The following is a 21,299-nucleotide window of genomic DNA, read 5'->3' as shown; positions in this document are numbered from 1 at the left end:
TTATTGTTATTTGAAGGAGTTGTCCTGAAATCTTGTTTCCAACAGACGCGGCTGACGACAAGATCCTCGGTCTCGACCTTTGGATGCTAATAGCCATCGTTGCTGGGGCCTTTCTGCTATTGTTGCTGCTATCAGTGTTGCTTTGCTGCTGTTGTCGCTGCTGCTGCTTCGAGGAGACAGCTGTTGGAGCTAAGACGCGAGGCGAGGAAAGAGTTTTCGACAAAAGGGTACTGTTCTCTTTTACCTTATATTGGAAACGTACTTAATTTTAGCGCAATGTCACGTTTTGGCAAATTAATGCAGCCATAATAATTGCTTTATATATAATATCCAGAAATTGCAATAGTACTTTGATAAGTTAATACCCTAATTACACATACTGACAAAAAACTGCCAAATGTACATGTTATGATTGTTTTACACTTAGATTTTCGTTATGGCATCAAAATGAAAACATATCGGTTACAAAGAGGAAACTATAATCAGGTCTAAATAAGCAAACGATTAGAAACTCGATATTGTTTAATCGAAAGTGAATATTGTATCGGTTTCGTGATATAGCACGGGAAAACGTACACAATAGCACCATTTTCGTGCAAGATGTCTTCAACTGACGGACATACTCATAACACAGGGTTTCAAGAAATACAAGTTCATGAAAATGTATGAGCAAATTTAACGGTCGTCATTGGTCTCATTAAGAATTCTTTGTGCGATATGAAGCTGGACTCGTATGATGCTCGGTAGTTAGAGTGTTCATTCTGTTGTTGTATACCCCGAACTCATTTGAGAACATGGCATTACTGATTTGGGTTGGCTAAGATTTACCTCGCGGGTGTCGTCGATGAAACAAAAGACGCTTCTTCTTTCAGAACACGTGGCCATTCATTCTTGATACTTTTTTAGGAATCTTTCTTTGTTCATGATCTGCTCCTATTTTCATCGATGTTCACATATTGGTCGTTTCTTGTTTTTGTTTCATGTTTATCGGCGACATATTGGAAATATCAAATCAAAGTTTGAAAAGATAAACTTTGACAGGAGGTGTTTATCTTCTCCTATACAAATTTAAACATATCAATTACATGTTAATCATGAGGTTAACAAAAGATCAATATTGTAAATATTGCAGTGTGCATTGTGACGTTAAATCGAAGTGGCGTCAATACTACAGTATTGACTGCTATTTTGAAAAACGTAAATTATCAATGAAGTGATATTCTTCTCTTTATTATTATATTTTTGTACTAGCTTTCATGTCATGATAGTTTGTTGTTTACAACATACTTAACATTTCAGAGGATGGACAGCGTCTTTATGGAAAGGGATGCAAGAAAAGATGATATCAGTAGGAAACAACGAACAAAGAGCGTAGTATCCATGGAATCTCTGGACGGGTACAAAGTTAATGAAGTAAAACCCAGGTCAATGCGACTGGTCAGTGTAGACAGTCATCATTCCTTGGACGCAGCTCCAATACTGATACCGTCATCTTCGGGAAAGCACTCTACACGTCTCAACACGCCGATGGCTAAGACCGCTGGCACGCAATATGAACGGATCAATACAACACCGAAGATCAGGGCTGCTGGGACCCAGTATGAAGATGTCACAGAGCGTGTCATATACCCCTCACCCAAGTCCAAGACTTTCGGTACACAGTATGAATGCATCGAGGAAGAAATGCCAACTAAAGAAATTGGAACCATAACTGACAGACGAGGCTCTTTAACATCTAATGTGTCGCCGTTTCCTTCATACACATCATCCGAAAGAACGCAACGAACTCTTAGAGCTGTCGCACCGATGCAAGTCAATCCGGAAGTTACGGCTCCCATAGTAATGACGAAAATGGACGCGTCTACTTCCGCTATGAGTAGTCCAGAACGGAGGTTTAAATCGGCAAATGTCCAAACGGATTTAAGTGTATTAAAACCACCCTCTCCACTTCCACAAAGTCGCCCTACTAAATCAACATCTACTGGATCGTCATCTTCACTTGTTGGAAGTAAAATGACAGTGTTACCCCAAGAATCTTTAAACGGAACAACTAAATCGGTAGATGCTAGTAGTTTAAGCATTCCATCGACAGCGATAAGTGACCACAGAGTGCCTTTTAGTGACATCGCTAGTTGTCCAACGGTTGTCCCACTACGACCACAAGACATACCAAAAACTCGTGACCGGGATCATTCCTTTCTGCGCTATCCATCCAAGGCTGCTAGCCATCCTATTACACTCTGGGACATACCACTGAAAAGTTACCCGGACAGTATAACGTATCCCGGAAATGATAGTTCGGGCGACGTCTCTCCTTCTGTAAATCGTATCGAATACAACACCATATACGACAACCGTGTAAGTAATACAGACAATACATACATTCACAATTTTCTCGAAGATGCTAAGAAAATGGCGCGAAAACCTAAAGTCTCGCGACCGCCGAGACTTGCTGCGATACCAGCGCATGTTGAATCACCAGTTGGCATGTATGATCCTTTCCCAGAGACGGGAGATGCACATGGCATTATAAAACCCGGACTTGAGAAACAAACGACATTCAATAACATACCAGCAGTGAAAGGTCCAGAGGTGCGAGCGATTCTGTATGAGCCACATCGTTTGAAGGAGTCCACGGATTGTTAAACGTCATCAAAATGGGATATTAGTTAGACTACACATGCTTTTCTTTGGGTTTATCATTAGTATACACAATATGACCATGAATAGACAGTGTTCATTTTGATGGCATTTGTTATCACATAGGGTCATGTATGTTAGATTAAATATATCATCTTCTTAATTAATACAGTTTATTAATCCTAATTTGTTATTCATTAAATTGATTAAATTAATTTTTTTTTCAGTTGTTGCATTTGAATGGAGCATATGAAACAAACATTGATATCTCTGTTCATTTTGTTTTTGTTATCGTATTTCCGTGATTTTACGTTATCCTTGAAAACAATAACTATTAGAACTCCTCGAACATTATATACAGTGGTTTGATAATCCTGGTCTATCTAGTCTACTCATGTTTATATTTAATAGATTAAATATAATGTCGCTATACATGTTATTACTTTCATCAGCATTTTGATTCTTTATTTGGAATATTTATTGGTGTAAAGCTATTTTTATCTATTTTCAATAGACTTTTGGGATAGAATTAAAAGTAGATGACACTGATGTTCCATTTTCATCAAAACAGAAAGTAGAAAATAGAGATAATTACATATTGTTGAATGTTTTACTTTCACAATTATGGAAAAATATTTAGTTTGAAAATACAACGATTGCCCAGAGTCTGCAAATTAATATTCTTGTCCCGAGTATTGAGATCGTTCTATCTCAACAACAAGGGGATGACTGTTTCTTTTTATCTTACCCTGCTGTACTTCTGATATGTTGTTATTATCCAAATGTTGTGAAAGGGGAATCCCCCGTCTCAACCTTAGGTTTTGACAAGATGGAGACATGCGTTCAGAAGTCATCGTTTTATATTTATATAATGTATATGTTACTATTTATTGTTGGTTAGTCATTGAACTTTCGATACCTGTCTTGAAGTTACGATTATTCACTATTTTAAATCTGATCATTTCATAATCAAATATTAATGTGGCGTATGTACAGTCTCTTCTAAAATTTTATTAGTGCTTTCTTGTTTTGATCGAGGCTCGTCTACATGTTGTTTTACGATGGCTGATATTTTTGCTTTAAAGAAGACAATCTTTTAAAGGAAATGTATTTTCAAGGTTTCTATTTTCCTCATCGTATTCCATTCACGACTAAAGCGAAAATAAAGTCATCACAGAAATAACAATCTTAAAAAAATGTATCTTTTAACACAATTATATATACAGAATATATATTGACGAAGTAAAAATCAGGAACGATTAAATGTCGGAACGAAATAATATTGGTCATGGTTGTGTGATATATACCGGTTATATTGGTGAAGTAAAAATCAGGAACGATTAAATGTCGGAACGAAATAATATTGGTCATGGTTGTGTGATATATATCGGATATATTGATGAAGTAAAAATCAGGAACGATAAAATGTCGGAACGAAATAATATTGGTCATGGTTGTGTGATATATACCGGTTATATTGATGAAGTAAAAATCAGGACAATAAAATGTCGGAACGAAATAATATTGGTCATGGTTGTGTGATATATACCGGATATATTGATGAAGTAAAAATCAGGACAATAAAATGTCGGAATGAAATAATATTGGTCATGGTTGCTTGATATATACCGGTTATATTGATGAAGTAAAAATCAGGAACGATTAAATGTCGGAACGAAATAATATTGGTCATGGTTGTGTGATATATACCGGTTATATTGATGAAGTAAAAATCAGGACAATAAAATGTCGGAACGAAATAATATTGGTCATGGTTGTGTGATATATACCGGATATATTGGTGAAGTAAAAATCAGGAACGATTAAATGTCGGAACGAAATAATATTGGTCATGGTTGCGTGATATATACCGGATATATTGATGAAGTAAAAATCAGGAACGATTAAATGTCAGAAAGAAATAATATTGGTCATGGTTGCGTGATATATACCGGTTATATTGGTGAAGTAAAAATCAGGAACGATTAAATGTCGGAACGAAATAATATTGGTCATGGTTGTGTGATATATACCGGTTATATTGGTGAAGTAAAAATCAGGACAATAAAATGTCGGAACGAAATAATATTGGTCATGGTTGTGTGATATATACCGGATATATTGATGAAGTAAAAAATCAGGAACGATTAAATGTCGGAACGAAATAATATTGGTCATGGTTGTGTGATATATACCGGATATATTGATGAAGTAAAAAATCAGGAACGATTAAATGTCGGAACGAAATAATATTGGTCATGGTTGTGTGATATATACCGGTTATATTGGTGAAGTAAAAAATCAGGAACGATTAAATGTCGGAACGAAATAATATTGGTCATGGTTGCGTGATATATACCGGTTATATTGGTGAAGTAAAAATCAGGAGCGTTTAAATGTCGGAATGAAATAATATTGGTCATGGTTGCGTGATATATACCGGTTATATTGGTGAAGTAAAAATCAGGAACGATTTAATGTCGGAACGAAATAATATTGGTCATGGTTGTGTGATATATACCGGATATATTGGTGAAGTAAAAATCAGGAACGATTAAATGTCGGAACGGAATAATATTGGTCATGGTTGTGTGATATATACCGGATATATTGATGAAGTAAAAATCAGGACAATAAAATGTCGGAATGAAATAATATTGGTCATGGTTGCTTGATATATACCGGTTATATTGATGAAGTAAAAATCAGGAACGATTAAATGTCGGAACGAAATAATATTGGTCATGGTTGCGTGATATATACCGGATATATTGATGAAGTAAAAATCAGGAACGATTAAATGTCGGAACGGAATAATATTGGTCATGGTTGCGTGATATATACCGGATATATTGGTGAAGTAAAAAATCAGGAACGATTAAATGTCGGAACGAAATAATATTGGTCATTGTTGTGTGATATATACTGGATATATTGATGAAGTAAAAATCAGGAACGATTAAATGTCGGAACGAAATAATATTGGTCATGGTTGTGTGATATATACCGGATATATTGATGAAGTAAAAATCAGGAACGATTAAATGTCGGAACGGAATAATATTGGCCATGGTTGTGTGATATATACCGGTTATATTGGTGAAGTAAAAATCAGGAACGATTTAATGTCGGAACGAAATAATATTGGTCATGGTTGTGTGATATATACCGGATATATTGATGAAGTAAAAATCAGGAACGATTAAATGTCGGAACGGAATAATATTGGTCATGGTTGTGTGATATATACTGGATATATTGATGAAGTAAAAATCAGGACAATAAAATGTCGGAACGAAATAATATTGGTCATGGTTGTGTGATATATACCGGATATATTGGTGAAGTAAAAATCAGGAACGATTAAATGTCGGAATGAAATAATTTTGGTCATGGTTGCTTGATATATACCGGTTATATTGATGAAGTAAAAATCAGGAACGATTAAATGTCGGAACGAAATAATATTGGTCATGGTTGCGTGATATATACCGGATATATTGATGAAGTAAAAATCAGGAACCATTAAATGTCGGAACGGAATAATATTGGTCATGGTTGCGTGATATATACCGGTTATATTGGGGAAGTAAAAAATCAGGAACGATTAAATGCCGGAACGAAATAATATTGGTCATGGTTGCGTGATATATACCGGTTATATTGGTGAAGTAAAAATCAGGAGCGATTAAATGTCGGAATGAAATAATATTGGTCATGGTTGCGTGATATATACCGGTTATATTGGTGAAGTAAAAATCAGGAACGATTTAATGTCGGAACGAAATAATATTGGTCATGGTTGTGTGATATATACCGGATATATTGGTGAAGTAAAAATCAGGAACGATTAAATGTCGGAACGGAATAATATTGGTCATGGTTGTGTGATATATACCGGATATATTGATGAAGTAAAAATCAGGACAATAAAATGTCGGAACGAAATAATATTGGTCATGGTTGTGTGATATATACCGGTTATATTGATGAAGTAAAAATCAGGAACGATTAAATGTCGGAAAGAAATAATATTGGTCATGGTTGCGTGATATATACCGGTTATATTGATGAAGTAAAAATCAGGACAATAAAATGTCGGAATGAAATAATATTGGTCATGGTTGTGTGATATATACCGGATATATTGATGAAGTAAAAATCAGGACAATAAAATGTCGGAATGAAATAATATTGGTCATGGTTGCTTGATATATACCGGTTATATTGATGAAGTAAAAATCAGGAACGATTAAATGTCGGAACGAAATAATATTGGTCATGGTTGCGTGATATATACCGGTTATATTGGTGAAGTAAAAAATCAGGAACGATTAAATGTCGGAACGAAATAGTATTGGTCATGGTTGTGTGATATATACCGGTTATATTGGTGAAGTAAAAATCAGGAGCGATTAAATGTCGGAACGAAATAATATTGGTCATGGTTGCGTGATATATACCGGTTATATTGGTGAAGTAAAAATCAGGAGCGATTAAATGTCGGAACGAAATAATATTGGTCATGGTTGTGTGATATATACCGGATATATTGATGAAGTAAAAATCAGGACAATAAAATGTCGGAATGAAATAATATTGGTCATGGTTGTGTGATATATACCGGTTATATTGATGAAGTAAAAATCAGGAACGATTAAATGTCGGAACGAAATAATATTGGTCATGGTTGCGTGATATATACCGGTTATATTGGTGAAGTAAAAAATCAGGAACGATTAAATGTCGGAACGAAATAATATTGGTCATGGTTGTGTGATATATACCGGTTATATTGGTGAAGTAAAAATCAGGAGCGATTAAATGTCGGAACGAAATAATATTGGTCATGGTTGTGTGATATATACCGGTTATATTGGTGAAGTAAAAATCAGGATCGATTAAATGTCGGAACGAAATAATATTGGTCATGGTTGCGTGATATATACCGGTTATATTGGTGAAGTAAAAATCAGGAACGATTTAATGTCGGAACGAAATAATATTGGTCATGGTTGTGTGATATATACCGGATATATTGGTGAAGTAAAAATCAGGAACGATTAAATGTCGGAACGGAATAATATTGGTCATGGTTGTGTGATATATACCGGATATATTGATGAAGTAAAAATCAGGACAATAAAATGTCGGAACGAAATAATATTGGTCATGGTTGTGTGATATATACTGGATATATTGATGAAGTAAAAATCAGGAACGATTAAATGTCGGAAAGAAATAATATTGGTCATGGTTGTGTGATATATACCGGTTATATTGATGAAGTAAAAATCAGGAACGATAAAATGTCGGAACGAAATAATATTGGTCATGGTTGTGTGATATATACCGGATATATTGATGAAGTAAAAATCAGGAACGATTAAATGTCGGAACGAAATAATATTGGTCATGGTTGTGTGATATATACCGGTTATATTGATGAAGTAAAAATCAGGACAATAAAATGTCGGAACGAAATAATATTGGTCATGGTTGCGTGATACATACCGGTTATATTGGTGAAGTAAAAATCAGGAACGATTAAATGTCGGAACGAAATAATATTGGTCATTGTTCCTAAGGTAAATAAACAGCTGAAGAGATATTCAGGAATCTCGATGCTTCGTAGGTAAATACACATAAAATAGAAGCAACATATATAGACATCCTACCAGACCGACAGAAATATGGAACAAAACCAGGAAAACATCAACCGCCGGTGAATCGATAGAAAAGTTGGAGCAGACCTGTTATGGAGGCAACGTGTTTGCTTGACCGAATCTTCACTGTATATATCCAGAGCAATGATAATAATATATAAGACATCTCTTTAATGCCGAAATGAGTGCAAATGAAAAGTTGAAGAAATTTTACAGAAAAAAAAATCGCTTGTTACTAATATCTTTTTCCTTCAATTAATAACTACTGTTTTCATTACTATTACCAAGAACAAATTAAATGACCTGAATTATGTATTGAAAAATAAACCAATTTTAAAACAAAAAACAAATCCTAATTTAAAAATGTCTTTTAGGAAAGGAGCGAGCTTTACCGTAACACTCTACACAATTGCTTGTATATTTAGTTTTTAAGCTTCACTTCTTTTGTTAAGTGTTTTAATACACAATATTTTTGACCTCTGTATTAGTAATAACGTTACAGATATTTATGTTGCTGGATAATGTAGGATTAACGAATTAACACACTAACCTATAATAACCCACCCACTGGCGATACATACAGTCATAATTATACCCAACACCATGGAATATATCACATGACACACAATGTAGTCTGTGTCTATTATTATATAAAGAAGGGACAAATTTATGGGCAAAACCTAGGGATTACAGGTAAGTGAATGTTGGTACCTAATACGTCAATAAAATCCTTTGATGTATCAATTACTACTATTACAAAGGTTAACATATAATGCATGCATTGTTTAACTAAATTTCCTTTTGTTCTGAAATTTTGTTGGAATATTGGAGATTGTAAAAAAGACACACAGGTGAATAGCACCTTTCAATAATTTAGAGTTAGATAAAGTAGAGCTAATCAATGAATCAAACTGCATCATACAGCTGTTTAGTCCACTCAGGACTCATCAGTGATAATAAGGGCATAAATTGTGAAGCTTAGAAGGCAATAGAGAAAAATCCGAAGTGATCGAAAGAAAAGGTAAAATCTAGACGGGGAGATTCAGCAGCACAATAATTAAATTATCAGAGTAATATTACATTAATTTGCTATTTAAAAGATACTATCATTGCCTAGATTTTCCATATGTTCATTTTGAATGTTATAACAGTTTTTTTCCAGATCCTCGGTTACTTTTATGTGTGACATAATGACTATTTCTTGGGCCCTTCGGAGGTTAATTGACTGTGATATACTGAATTATATTACCGGATCTATCCATTCTTTCAACAGGAACAAAGTGATGAATATTTATTGGATTATCCATTTTTTATAGGGGATACTAAAGCATGTTTCGTTCCTCCATTGTATGGAAAGATTCTGTTGACTTGAGTGTCTTTTATATAATCTCTATGGCTTTATAGCTATCTCTGGTATTTTTATATCGTTTGAACCATTTATAAAGTCTGGAACATTAAAAACTTAATTTTTCACTTTTAAAATACGTAATCATCTTGCGCTTTCGCCAAAGGTAAATTTTACATATAGTTCTGTTTTAGGGGAGCACAGATGATAGATTTTAAAAAGTGATATAATTTTGTAAAATTTGTGCAATATGATATGCAACTGGATAAACTGAGCTCCGAAGACACATTTCACTCCAGTAACACCTAATAATGAAGTCTTATCTAACAAACAGGTAATGTCTTAGACAAAACCTGCGTCGGGACTATAATTCTTAAGCATGATTATATCCTGGATATTGCCTTTGAACACTGACCCATATCCGCTTGTTATTTTAAGAAGCTGGTCAATATGCTTAAGTTTTCCTTTCTTTGTCTTTCTTTAGGATAGTAATTCAGAAACTGTTTTGCGTTGCTTTCATATCTGTTATTTATTTTCCCATTAAAATATAAAAAGTACAATTAAATCCCTGATCTTTTTATTTTGCAAAAAATACATCGGTGCATCTTTTAAATGAAATAAGTTAATCACTCGAAAATGAGCGGAGCAACTTGATAAATGCCGGGAAGAGTGAACTGTTATATTTTCTTTAGCTTACCACAGAAAGAAGATAGGAGCGATGGTTATAGATAAACTAGAGACAACTAACGATTTAAACTGCTTTATGTTTGTCATTCTATGACCTTGTAGACCCGAGGTGAATTCTGAAGATGGAAAGTTTATACATTTCAGATGAGTCATGTTCGGAACCATTCCCTTGTACTTCGTCATCATAATCCTAGTCGCAGTGGCAGTGGCTTGTGTCTTGATCGGTTTTGGATCCTGTTGGTTGTGTAAACAGTGTTATCTGTGCTACGAAAGGAAGAAAGAAGCCCGACAACGACGACGACGTAGAGAACGACGCCGCCCAAGACACTATGATTACGACGACGACGACGAGGAATTTGACGACGACATTTACTATCCCCAACAAGTAATATTTACATTTATTTAATCAAAGCTGTATGTGATTTTTTATAATCCTGAACATGAAGAACATGTATCCTTATAGGAAGATTATGAAGATATACATAAGAAGATATATACGTGTTTTATTAATTTGTTAGGGAAAGATTTCGTATATTTGATAAACTCTAACGTCATTTTATGATTTCAGAACATTACTGGTAACCAACGAAAACATAAATCTGGGAACCATCGAAATGCTGTAGGAAGGACTAGTCCTATTGGTGATGGTGGAGAAGATTTCCCTTCGCGTAACAACGATAAACATCACATAGAAGATGAACGCATACCGACTAGAAGTAAAACTCGTCAAGCTGGCAATGATAAAAACGTATTAAATGCTGATAGACCTACACATGTGAGGCAGCATTCTCCCGAACACAAAGAAAACGACGAGAAAAAAGGATGTGCGTTGTTTTGCGCCTACTGCTGTTGTTGCTGTGACTCGCTGGATGATGAATATTACTACGATTCCGACGACGAAGAGTACGGTGAAAATTCAGACGAAAGGGGTACATCAGCAAAAAGCATCCGCGTTGTGGCAGCTGCAAATCATAACCTGTCTAATTCTGATCAAAGTATATCCAGTGTCACAAACAGACATACATTAGACGATAACCGAAAACCACAAGTTCAAAGTTTAAAAACGACAAAAGGAAAAGAACTGAAGGAAAATGAAACAAAGGCAAAGAAGAAAGTAGAAAAAGCAAAGAAGAAAGAAAAGGAAAAGACGAGAGAAGAAAAGTCAAATGCTGGAACCCCGTGTTGTGCCGGCTGTTGTATTCCATCAGGCAGCTCATATGAAGAAGATTCAGACAGCGAGGAAAACGAAATTGATGATGTTGATGATGACTATAAAGGCAATCGAAGGTCTCCAAATAAAATGGACAGCAAAAACAGCATACTTGCAATATCTGCTGTTAAACAAAAGGGAGAAAAACCCGCTAAAGGCCGTCCTAAGAGTAACAGGATCATAGGTAAAAATCAACAAAACAATAAGGAAAAATCAACGGTTAGTGACACTGGCAACCGTCCAGTCGTATGTTGTTGTTTCGGTTATGAAAGCGACGATGAGTTTTATTATGATTCTGACGATGAATATAGTGAGGACGAATGCGATGACTCTGATTCGCTCGAAACCCCAAGTAATACAGGGGCATCAACAATTGTAGGTTGTAAGACTACCGACAAACCAGGGAATACGCCTAAAGCAAGAACTGGGGTTTCGAAGCGTCCTCAGCCAGGGAAAAAGAACACGTCAAGGAAATCGAGAGACGGTAAAAGATGCAAAAGTTGCTTTTTGTGCAAGATCAAATGTGTTGGCTGTCAAGCCTGTTGTAAAAAGAAACAACAGAAGGAAGACAGTTATGATGATTCTGACGAGTACGATTCTGATGATGATTCTGACGAGGAAGGTGATGACTGTGCTAGTGATGGATATCAACAAAATGCGTCAAAAGCCAGTGTCCCAAAACAGAAATCAATCAGTAGTATCTCATGTGCGTGTGGCGGCGGTAGCGCGTCAGATGAGTATGACGATTCTGATGACTACTACACTGACGACGACGAGCACCATGATGAAGGTGATATAACCACAGGTGGCATTTCCGTTATTGCAACAGAGACAGCTACAGGGTCAACGACAAAGGCGAGAGCATCTCACTCTAAATCAAAACGTTCTAAAACCAATACAAAATCTGATAAGAAGTCAAATAAGGTAAAAAAGAAAATGGTCTGCTGTTTTGTTATCAAACGTTCAGAAATAAAACATACTCCGAAGAAGACACCGAAAAAAAAGAAGAAAATGAAAAATAATAATACAAATCAACAGAAAATAGAATCAGCACACAAACAAAATGAGAACATTAAAGTAACTGAAAAACAAACAACAATGCCTTCGGTACTGGTCGTGGCTCCAATTCACAAAACATCGGAACAAACGAAACAAGGTCGTAAAGACATACAAACGAAAAACAAACCCGAATCATCAGACGATCGGATAACCAATGACACCAAAAGTGATAATAGCATCAGCAAAGAACAAACAAACCATAATCAAGCGTCGCCAGCAAATAAAAGCGTAACAGAGAAAAACCCTATGATAAAAAGTGCAGCAGTCAACTCATTTATGGAAGAAAAATACGGTTCACCAAAACGCAAGGTTTTCTTTGCCGAAGATTTTAAGCAAGGCTCTGGTGAAAAAAACGTAGAATTATCAGACCAAGAAATTGATGGCTCGAACAAAAATGCAAAATCTCCAGAACCTGTACTTTTGACACAAAAGACTGCGGAGAAAAGGAGTGCAGCTATTTCAGCCTTGTTTGCATCTAGCAATAACAGAACAGATACAAACATGAATGAAATTAAAGATAGCGCTTCAAAAGGAAATATACATAACAAAGATCAACATCAAAATGATAAAAACGTGCGTTATAATGATGCAGTCAACGAGGTCCCTTCAGCAACGGAGAAAACTAGAGAAGAAAGGGAAGCTGAACAAAAGGAAAACAAGAAAGAAAAGAATCTTGCAGTGATGGCTTTATTGTCGGGAAGCATGTTCAAAAAGAAAAGCAACCCAAGCTCGAAGTCGAATCAGACAAGTAATAGTGTTGGCCAGCCTGTGAACGAACAAAATTCAAAGAATACAGCACCAAAACGCCAGGTAAGTGGAATGGATAGTATCGCCAAAGTCGCCGCATCCTCAAATGCGTTATCAGACATTCATAGAAATAACAATACACGTGGCGTTGACAACCAACCATATCGCGAGATTCGACCTCAGAATGCCAACCAAGATATTCCAAATTCAGTTCATCAAGACAAGAGAGAAAATACAAATCAAAACAGTACAGCAGCGGTGAATGGAAAACCACCTCCGGCAGCAGGAATAACGGCAAGGGGTCGTAAAGACTGGAAAGCAGCTGCCGCACTTGCTGTAGCTAGAGAACATACCATCCCCAACATGAAGACAGATTGGGATGTAATGGGAGGTAACTCCAACAAAAAGTTAGGTAACGACAATCATAAAACGTCTACATTTGCTGCAAGTGTCTCAGCCGTAATGGCGGGACAACACTTTTTGAAGGCAAGAACAGCCCGTAAAAATGAACCTTCTTGGGATCTGTTTAAAGGCAAACCGAAAGATATGCAATCAGAGGATATTGTTCCAGCAACAGGAATGCGTAAGAGCAAGAGCATGGGTACACTATTTGAACAGGACAACGACTTGTTTTCTGTTGAATTACCAACAAAGCGACGAAAAAAACGTTCAGAGGATTTCGATTGGGACTCATTCTCTTCAGGTGCAAGTGAAAGAGGATCCAGTCATCCTCCGCGTTTTAACCAGCCCAGTATATTGATGGATGATAGCCACCCTGTCACAAACACGATGTTGCAAGGAGCTTCCTTCCGACGTACATCGCTCACTAATATACGTCGTTAAAGTTTTGTTGTCTAGTCCTTTGTCGACAAAGAGGATGTAATGTAGATATTACTAAATCAATCAATGGCGTAAAGGACATGAAATTTGTCCCCAAAGTTGGAGAACTCAATTTTCGGAACTAAGTTGCCGTCATCAATATATGTCACTAATGTTTGTCCAAGTGTCGGGTTGACACAGAGGTAGACGTAATAAAACGTTTCATTTATGAGATGAATGCAACTTTTGTTCAATACTGCGATTCCTGGGTGTCATAAAGCTTCTTCGATGAGATAGATGGAGGTCACTAATAATTGTTGCTGTTTTGGAAGTCACCAAATCTAATCGATGAGATGAGCGTCATTGCTAACAATACTCGTCGTTATGTGGGCGTGTCCAACGTAATTACACACCTGGAACAATCGTTAGTGAAAAAGACATCCGCGGTCATGGACGTCGAGAGACAGTGTTACAACAAATATTCTATCGTAAATATCCGGGATAATGACAACTTTTGTAGAGTAATGGACATTGCGTGTCCGCGAACTATATCAATTACCAATTAACATCAGAAAAGATATTTAGATTTTTATAAAGTTAGACTCATGACATATTGTAAGAAACCTAAACAGGTAGATCATCGACGATGCGGATAATGTGGTTCCAGGCAGATGTTACGGAACATAATAAGCAAGCCGGTTTTAGTATGCATAAAACACATTTGTAGTTACTAAAATGTGCTTATATTATTCCTGATAATTTAGGTTTTGTCATATATAGTGATGGTTATAACCAGCATAAATCATGTAAACACACTAACAGTGCAAAACGACTGCTGGGTCACAGTAAACAATAAACAATAGGCTATCGCATGGCTTTTAAAACAACACCACCTATATATTTATAACCCACGACAACCCTGTCATTTATTTTAAACATATGTGTTCGATAAAAACGTCCATTGTATAGATTTTGCGTAGTGAATATATACTTTAATTAAGCTCTCGCTACGTAGGCAAATTGAATTGATTTACAAACCAATCGTGTTTTAAATGTTTGTTAACGTATTATGAAAGCATGTACAACATACCTGCACTGTTTCGTGTGTAGAAACTTGTACAAGCATGCAGGAGGAAGTAAAAATATTCTTATTTAGATAAACATATGAGTCAAATAGTTAACAGTACTTGTGCAAATCGTTCAAGTATAAAAGTTTAATTCTTGTACAGTTCCTGAATTGGCATATACTACTTTTTCCAAGACCACACGACCGTTTTATAGACACTGAGGGACAAGAGATAGGATGGCTGCTGTAATGACAAGACACGAGATAGGCGTTCGCGATGTAGGATATTCTGTGCAAGTCCCGGATGACTACAAGGCGAAGATGATGTTCTACCTGCAATGTATATGTGATCTCATCAATCTGGATGGGAGAGACGAGGATTTTAACAGACTGACTGATTTTGGTAGATATTATCTTCTGACGGAGTCAGAAATAGATCAACTGACAATCTTGTGTCTCCTTCTATCACCGGATCTTTTGGATGGCAAGTGTTTATTTCTGAACGAGGAAATGTGCGGCAGCTCAACAAACAAGTTTTTTGAACTGTCGGCAGTTGATCAACAACTGGTCGTGTCAAACGACATCATGATTGGTGGAACGCAAACCCATGTCAAAAGAATCATGTGTTACAAACGGGAATGGATTATGGAGAACTACATGATACCAATGACTGTATTGAAAAGAAGATTACAACTGAGAATTGAAATAGAGGAAAATGCTGGAAGCGAAGCGGCAGATGATTGTTGCTGTGTTATACTGTAAATAATTACAGGAGCGTGCGGAAGGCCTGGCTGAAATGAAATCCCCAACAAATAAACAACCAGAACTCATCAATCTGAAATTGTTTCTCATATACTGCTTTTTCATCAAAGTTTATTTTTAAAAACATTTAACCGTATCATACCAACTTTGTTAAACTGCTGACGGCGACAATCGAACTTGTAAAACCTCCGAGAGACGAAGATAAAAAAAAGTATTGTCAAACTAGACAAATGATATATTATTCGTTATATATACAAAACGACCCATACTGCAATATTGTACATATTTTCACTGTTATCATATCTATCGTGTTTTTATTTTGATAATAAATAGTACAGCTTAGATCTGATTCGTTTTATTTCAACAGAATCCAATTACATGTCGCGAGATTGTATAAAGATTAAAAAAAATAGCATACTAATATGTCAACATAATCCAAACTCAAATTAAAAAAAAACTGGGGGAGTGGAACTACTGAAAAAGTACAAGTAGATTAAGACCAAGGTGTTCCGCTAGAGAGCGCTATTCTGATTCATCGACGACACCCGCCTTCTAAAATCATGGTCAATCCATGTATATACAACAACGGAGCCAACTGGCAAACTAACAAGCCTAAAAAACGCCCAGTTTCTTATCGCACAAAGACATAGATGTCAATGAGATCACCCTGACGACCGTAAAACTGCCCCGTAATTTCCATTGATCTGCATCTCTTGTAACCCTGTTATAGGAGTTTAGCCGTCAGCTGACGACTTCTTGCACGAAAATCCAATGGGGAATAGACATTATCACGCTTGTCATACAGCTTGAGGGAAAGCTAGTCGTGTTATAAGCGACTGATATACAAGAGTGGGTCGTGTCACTGACTTCAAATTCTACAGGGCATATACGATGGACGTAGTCAATAAATTTCTTGTTATTCAAAAACAAGACGTCATCAATATGTCTGAAATAATTCAAAACGCTGACACCTACGTCTGATAAACGTCCTTTACTGAAATGAAACAACATTATATACTTGTAATATTTAGATACAAAAGTTATCTGATCAACGCACAATATTCATGTATCTGTATGGCAGAGGACAAATATGGACATGAGCAGAAAACGTTACAATCATATAGTATTCAATTATACACTGCAACTAAATATGTGAACATGAATGTAGGTCAATATGATATAACACTGTATAGGATTACCAGTCCAGCTGGAGGGTGATATTTAACTAACTTACCAACTGCACCTCTGCTTTGATTTACATACACAAATGTATCAACGCACAATTGCATCGATATGTAAACAACCTGTACATAACAAGTCGAAATACATTTCCTGTTCAGAGATGTGCTATCTGTGTCTTCCTGGTATATCACAAGGGACACACTGAAGATTCAAATCAATATTTTCAAGATCTTTACAGTATAAAATTAGTATTTAACGTTTAGAAGCAAACCGAAAGTAAAAAAATGTTTCTTTCTTTTTTTTTTATAAAAAAAAGTCGTTAATTATATCTCAATTTTGACCGAAAACAAATTAAAATCTAACATCAGAGTTCCTTTGACAACTATTAATTTATGAAATCTACAAATCATCATGTCATACAGTCCAGAACAATGACCATACTAATAGGGCCCCAACGTTCAGAATGGTCGTCTACATATTTGAGCTGGTGATTATTCAAAGTTTTAACAAGTTGATATCATATTCAACATACGTTCAGGAGAGTATTAAAAGAACTGACCTCAAATACACCAGAAATATACCTGTTGGCCACTATTTAACTTAAATTCAACCATGAAAGAGTAAATCCTACATTGTAGCACAAAACTTAATAACATTAATATGATTGGTTCTGATATCAACTCTTGGACCACAGCTTAATTTGTTCTGATTCTTGCTTCCCATGAAAGTTCAATAAAAGACTTATGACATAAAAAGTTAAGAATGTCTTTAAGGTAACAATGCCTCTGTTACTTTGCAAACCTGAATATGATTAAGTGGTGAACTTGATGTTATTGATAAATGTAATATGGGGGAAATATGATCCAAACCTATTTAGATGTTTTCAAGATATGGCACTGATTCAAACAAGATAGGATAGGATATATAAACATGTGCAACACTATATCCTCACCCAGGAAAAGGTAGTAGCATAAAAAAGTACATCAGAATGAACAGTTTACCAACAATCATCACACTGACACTGTGATATCTTATAAAGCAAATGTTGTATTAATATATTTCACTTCTATATTTACAAGTTGTATATATATAATAAATCTAGGCAGTGTAGTCTTACAAGTATCAGTGATATTTTTGACTAATTGTTTCAGCCACAACCAAATACCTTCTATAGGTAAAAAGTATTCATGCTTACATTTCAAAATCATAATTCACAATCTTATTCATAAACAGAAGTTTTGAGATGAGAAATCATAATTTCACTTATTTTGTGCATATTGTTTTTGGTACCAGGTGAAGCTTGTTACTACAATTTAATTTTGTGGGATAAAGTTGGTATATATCAATGCCTGTCTCTGAATTTACAGAATATCTATAATTCAATTTATTGTGAAGTATTTTCTGTATGCTTGTTTTTGAATCCTCTATCAACTCTTTGATCCTAATATTGTCAGCTGGTATATTGTTATCCGTCCAAAAAAATCTGTACTATTATTGAACACAATCCTGAAACTGGATATCTTCAAAGGATCTGGAAGTTTGAATATATAAATTAGTTAAGGAAATTTAAAGGCCCGTCATATGGTGAGTGTGCATTTTTGAAAGTATGGAACCTATCACACTTTACATAGGTAAAGTAATGTATTTCTTACAAGAGATGTTGATATCTTGTTCATCAAATAGGCTATTCCTTGTTCCTTCATATATACATACAGCGCCAGAAATCCACATACCTAATACCGCTATACTAGAAAATATTGTAACTTTAGTTTACCCTGTAACATTAATAGGATTATACAAAAGACACACATACAGTAGAGCCAAATAACAAATTAAACTGCATCATACACCTGCTGTGTCCTTTTAGGACTCATCAGAGATGCTAAGGGGTCTAAAGTTTTATACAGAGGAGGTGACTGAGAGAAATACATCATTTGGTGTAAAATAATCAACATTAAAACCAGAATTCTGTTCATGTCAATTAACTTCTTTTTTCAATCTTTTAAGATTGAAGACAGCAACATGCCAGTGTATTGTTCCAGTATATGAAGAAAGACAACTCAAATAACTACCACACAGTACAGCAGCCTGTAGAGTAAACATCCACAAACTTAACAATCAGTGGTTTTGTGACAAATGAAAGTGTACTGTATAATTTAAATATAGGTATTTTCATATGTTAATTTAACAAGCAAAGAAAAGAATTTCACAGTCGAACAAATATCCTAAAAATTTGAAAATAAGTTTAAGCCTATTCTTAAAATAAGCCTAGTATTTTTTTTAACATACCGGGTAAATAAAGCTATACTTGCTTACTATTACAAAAAAACAATAAATAAATAAATGAATAAATAAAAGCTTCGTCTTATTTGTTTGTTTTAAAGTTATTTCAATAAATGTAAATAGGAAATGTTAAGGCAAAAAAAACCTGACCAATCACAGGCTTATACACTCCTTTTGAAGATTAGGGGTGCTGAAAGTGAAAATGAAGTAATCCCTGGATTATCCCTGGATTATCGAGTATGTTTCCCAGTTTTAAAAGAATAATTTCTGCATTTTAGGTTAAGCGTTTCCTATGTAAATGCTAACCATGGTTGATGAGTAAGAATTTTATTAAGGAAAATTTCCCAATATACAGATTAAATTATTTTTTTGAAAGGATATTTGTAATGAGTTAACATCCTCTGGATAGAAATCCATAATTTTATGAACTTTATCGTCTGTATGGGCCTCCAAACAGCAGTCTTTTCCTACAAATCCACCCTGGAACTTTATTTGGACCTCCTCCACATCACATTCTGTGTCCAAGTTTATATGTATCCATTGTGGTGAACCCTGAAAAAACAATTATATTTAAACAATAAAAACATAACATAGCCATATACATCATTATGACAGCAAGAATAAGAATTTATGCTCAACTTTCAATTTTCCATTTGTTGATATCATCACCTTCTTCAGTTCTTTATGAAAATAAACAATATGAAACAATTTCACAAATATTATCATTCTTTTTCATGAGATATGAAAAATGATGAAATGCTGAACTGTACATGTATATAGCAATGATAACAGATTAGACTGATGCACTTTATGATTGCAGTTGTTGTAATTGATAATGCATGTATTATAAGAGATTATAGAAAAGGATTAAACTGAAATAGATATATTGCACTTATATTTTCCTAACACTAATATATGATACAACTTGCACTAATAACATTCACAATAAGTGGGCTGAAGTATTCTACAATAAACATGAATGTTGTAATGACCTTCATGTAAAATTACATGTACATAAAACAGCTTTTCCAGGTTGGTCCAGAAATCCATTTCCAGATATTTGCTGGGCACCAATACTAAGAGACATACAAATTTGTAGTGTCCGTCTATAATCGGGTCTTGAGATTTGAAAGAGTTCAACAGGAAACGCAAGAGTCAATACAGACTCAAATATCAGCGTTCCAAAAACCACTGACCTGGTCTGAATTCCAACACGTATCTTCCTCTCCATCAAACAAATACTTTTTACCAAACTGCTTGGTATCTCGATTCAAGACTGAACTCACGCTGAAACAGATTAAAAGACAAAAACAAATTACTGTCAAACACTACGTGTTCTGTACATTTGTGCAGCTAGTTTCAAACAGATGACCAAGCTGTACATGCTCACACACACACACACATACACACGCACATATATAATGTATACTTAAAGTATTTATACATCTACAGCTCACCAAGTACAAAGAGTGAGGACCCTGCATTGTAAATATACAGACACTGCTGATCTAGTACAGTTAATTTAATGCTCCTTATTATAAATTGATGATTCACGTGGGCTACATTTAAGTTATTCTCTGTCAATCAACTATTGACAATTGAAATCAGAATAGACCGAATTATTCTGACGTACATCGACTCCAGACCTGTTTAAACAAACACTCGCTAGAACTTTAGAATAAATCGGAAACATGTTTACCGAACACGTGTGTTCCCATCTACAACTGCTGTCATCTTGTCAACAAAAGCAAATGCCTTACAAGCACTTGAGTGCACAGATTGCAAAAGTCGGCGTTACTTGAAAGCTCAATACTTGCGAATCTAACCATAGAA

The 21,299-nt window shown here is 35.2% G+C and overlaps 5 protein-coding genes across 12 annotated transcripts in view; 3 read left to right on the top strand and 2 right to left on the bottom strand.

Moving 5' to 3' along the window:
* Positions 1 to 21,299, bottom strand: part of LOC132562096 (protein amalgam-like) — a 414,615-nt gene that overhangs the window by 94,365 nt on the left and 298,951 nt on the right. The gene's annotated exons all lie outside the window — the stretch shown is intronic.
* LOC132562059 (uncharacterized) lies at positions 84 to 2,646 on the top strand. Its single transcript, XM_060226783.1, has 2 exons — positions 84 to 227; positions 1,300 to 2,646. The coding sequence occupies exons 1-2, from the start codon at positions 84 to 86 to the stop codon at positions 2,644 to 2,646; spliced, it is 1,491 nt and encodes a 496-aa protein (XP_060082766.1).
* Positions 10,490 to 14,319, top strand: LOC132562084 (uncharacterized). Its single transcript, XM_060226814.1, is given in 4 exon segments — positions 10,490 to 10,723; positions 10,907 to 12,472; positions 12,581 to 14,129; positions 14,132 to 14,319. Coding segments are annotated over 4 exon segments (3,537 nt in total).
* On the top strand, positions 15,477 to 16,001 carry LOC132562083 (uncharacterized). Its single transcript, XM_060226812.1, has one exon. It carries the CDS (start codon positions 15,477 to 15,479, stop codon positions 15,999 to 16,001), a length of 525 nt encoding a protein of 174 aa, XP_060082795.1.
* On the bottom strand, positions 17,444 to 21,200 carry LOC132562071 (nuclear receptor 2C2-associated protein-like). The gene is made up of 4 exons (XM_060226800.1): positions 21,166 to 21,200; positions 20,663 to 20,753; positions 19,848 to 20,018; positions 17,444 to 18,730 (listed from the first exon to the last, which is right to left on the bottom strand). Exons 1-4 carry the CDS (start codon positions 21,198 to 21,200, stop codon positions 18,611 to 18,613), a joined length of 417 nt encoding a protein of 138 aa, XP_060082783.1. The 3' UTR covers positions 17,444 to 18,610.

The sequence above is a fragment of the Ylistrum balloti genome, unplaced genomic scaffold (assembly GCF_031769215.1).
Source record: "Ylistrum balloti isolate Yb309-2 unplaced genomic scaffold, AGI_CSIRO_Ybal_v1 Utg371338, whole genome shotgun sequence".
Classification (NCBI taxonomy): domain Eukaryota; kingdom Metazoa; phylum Mollusca; class Bivalvia; order Pectinida; family Pectinidae; genus Ylistrum; species Ylistrum balloti.
Note: the sequence above shows the minus strand (reverse complement) of the source record. Positions and strands in the feature narration are given on the sequence as shown.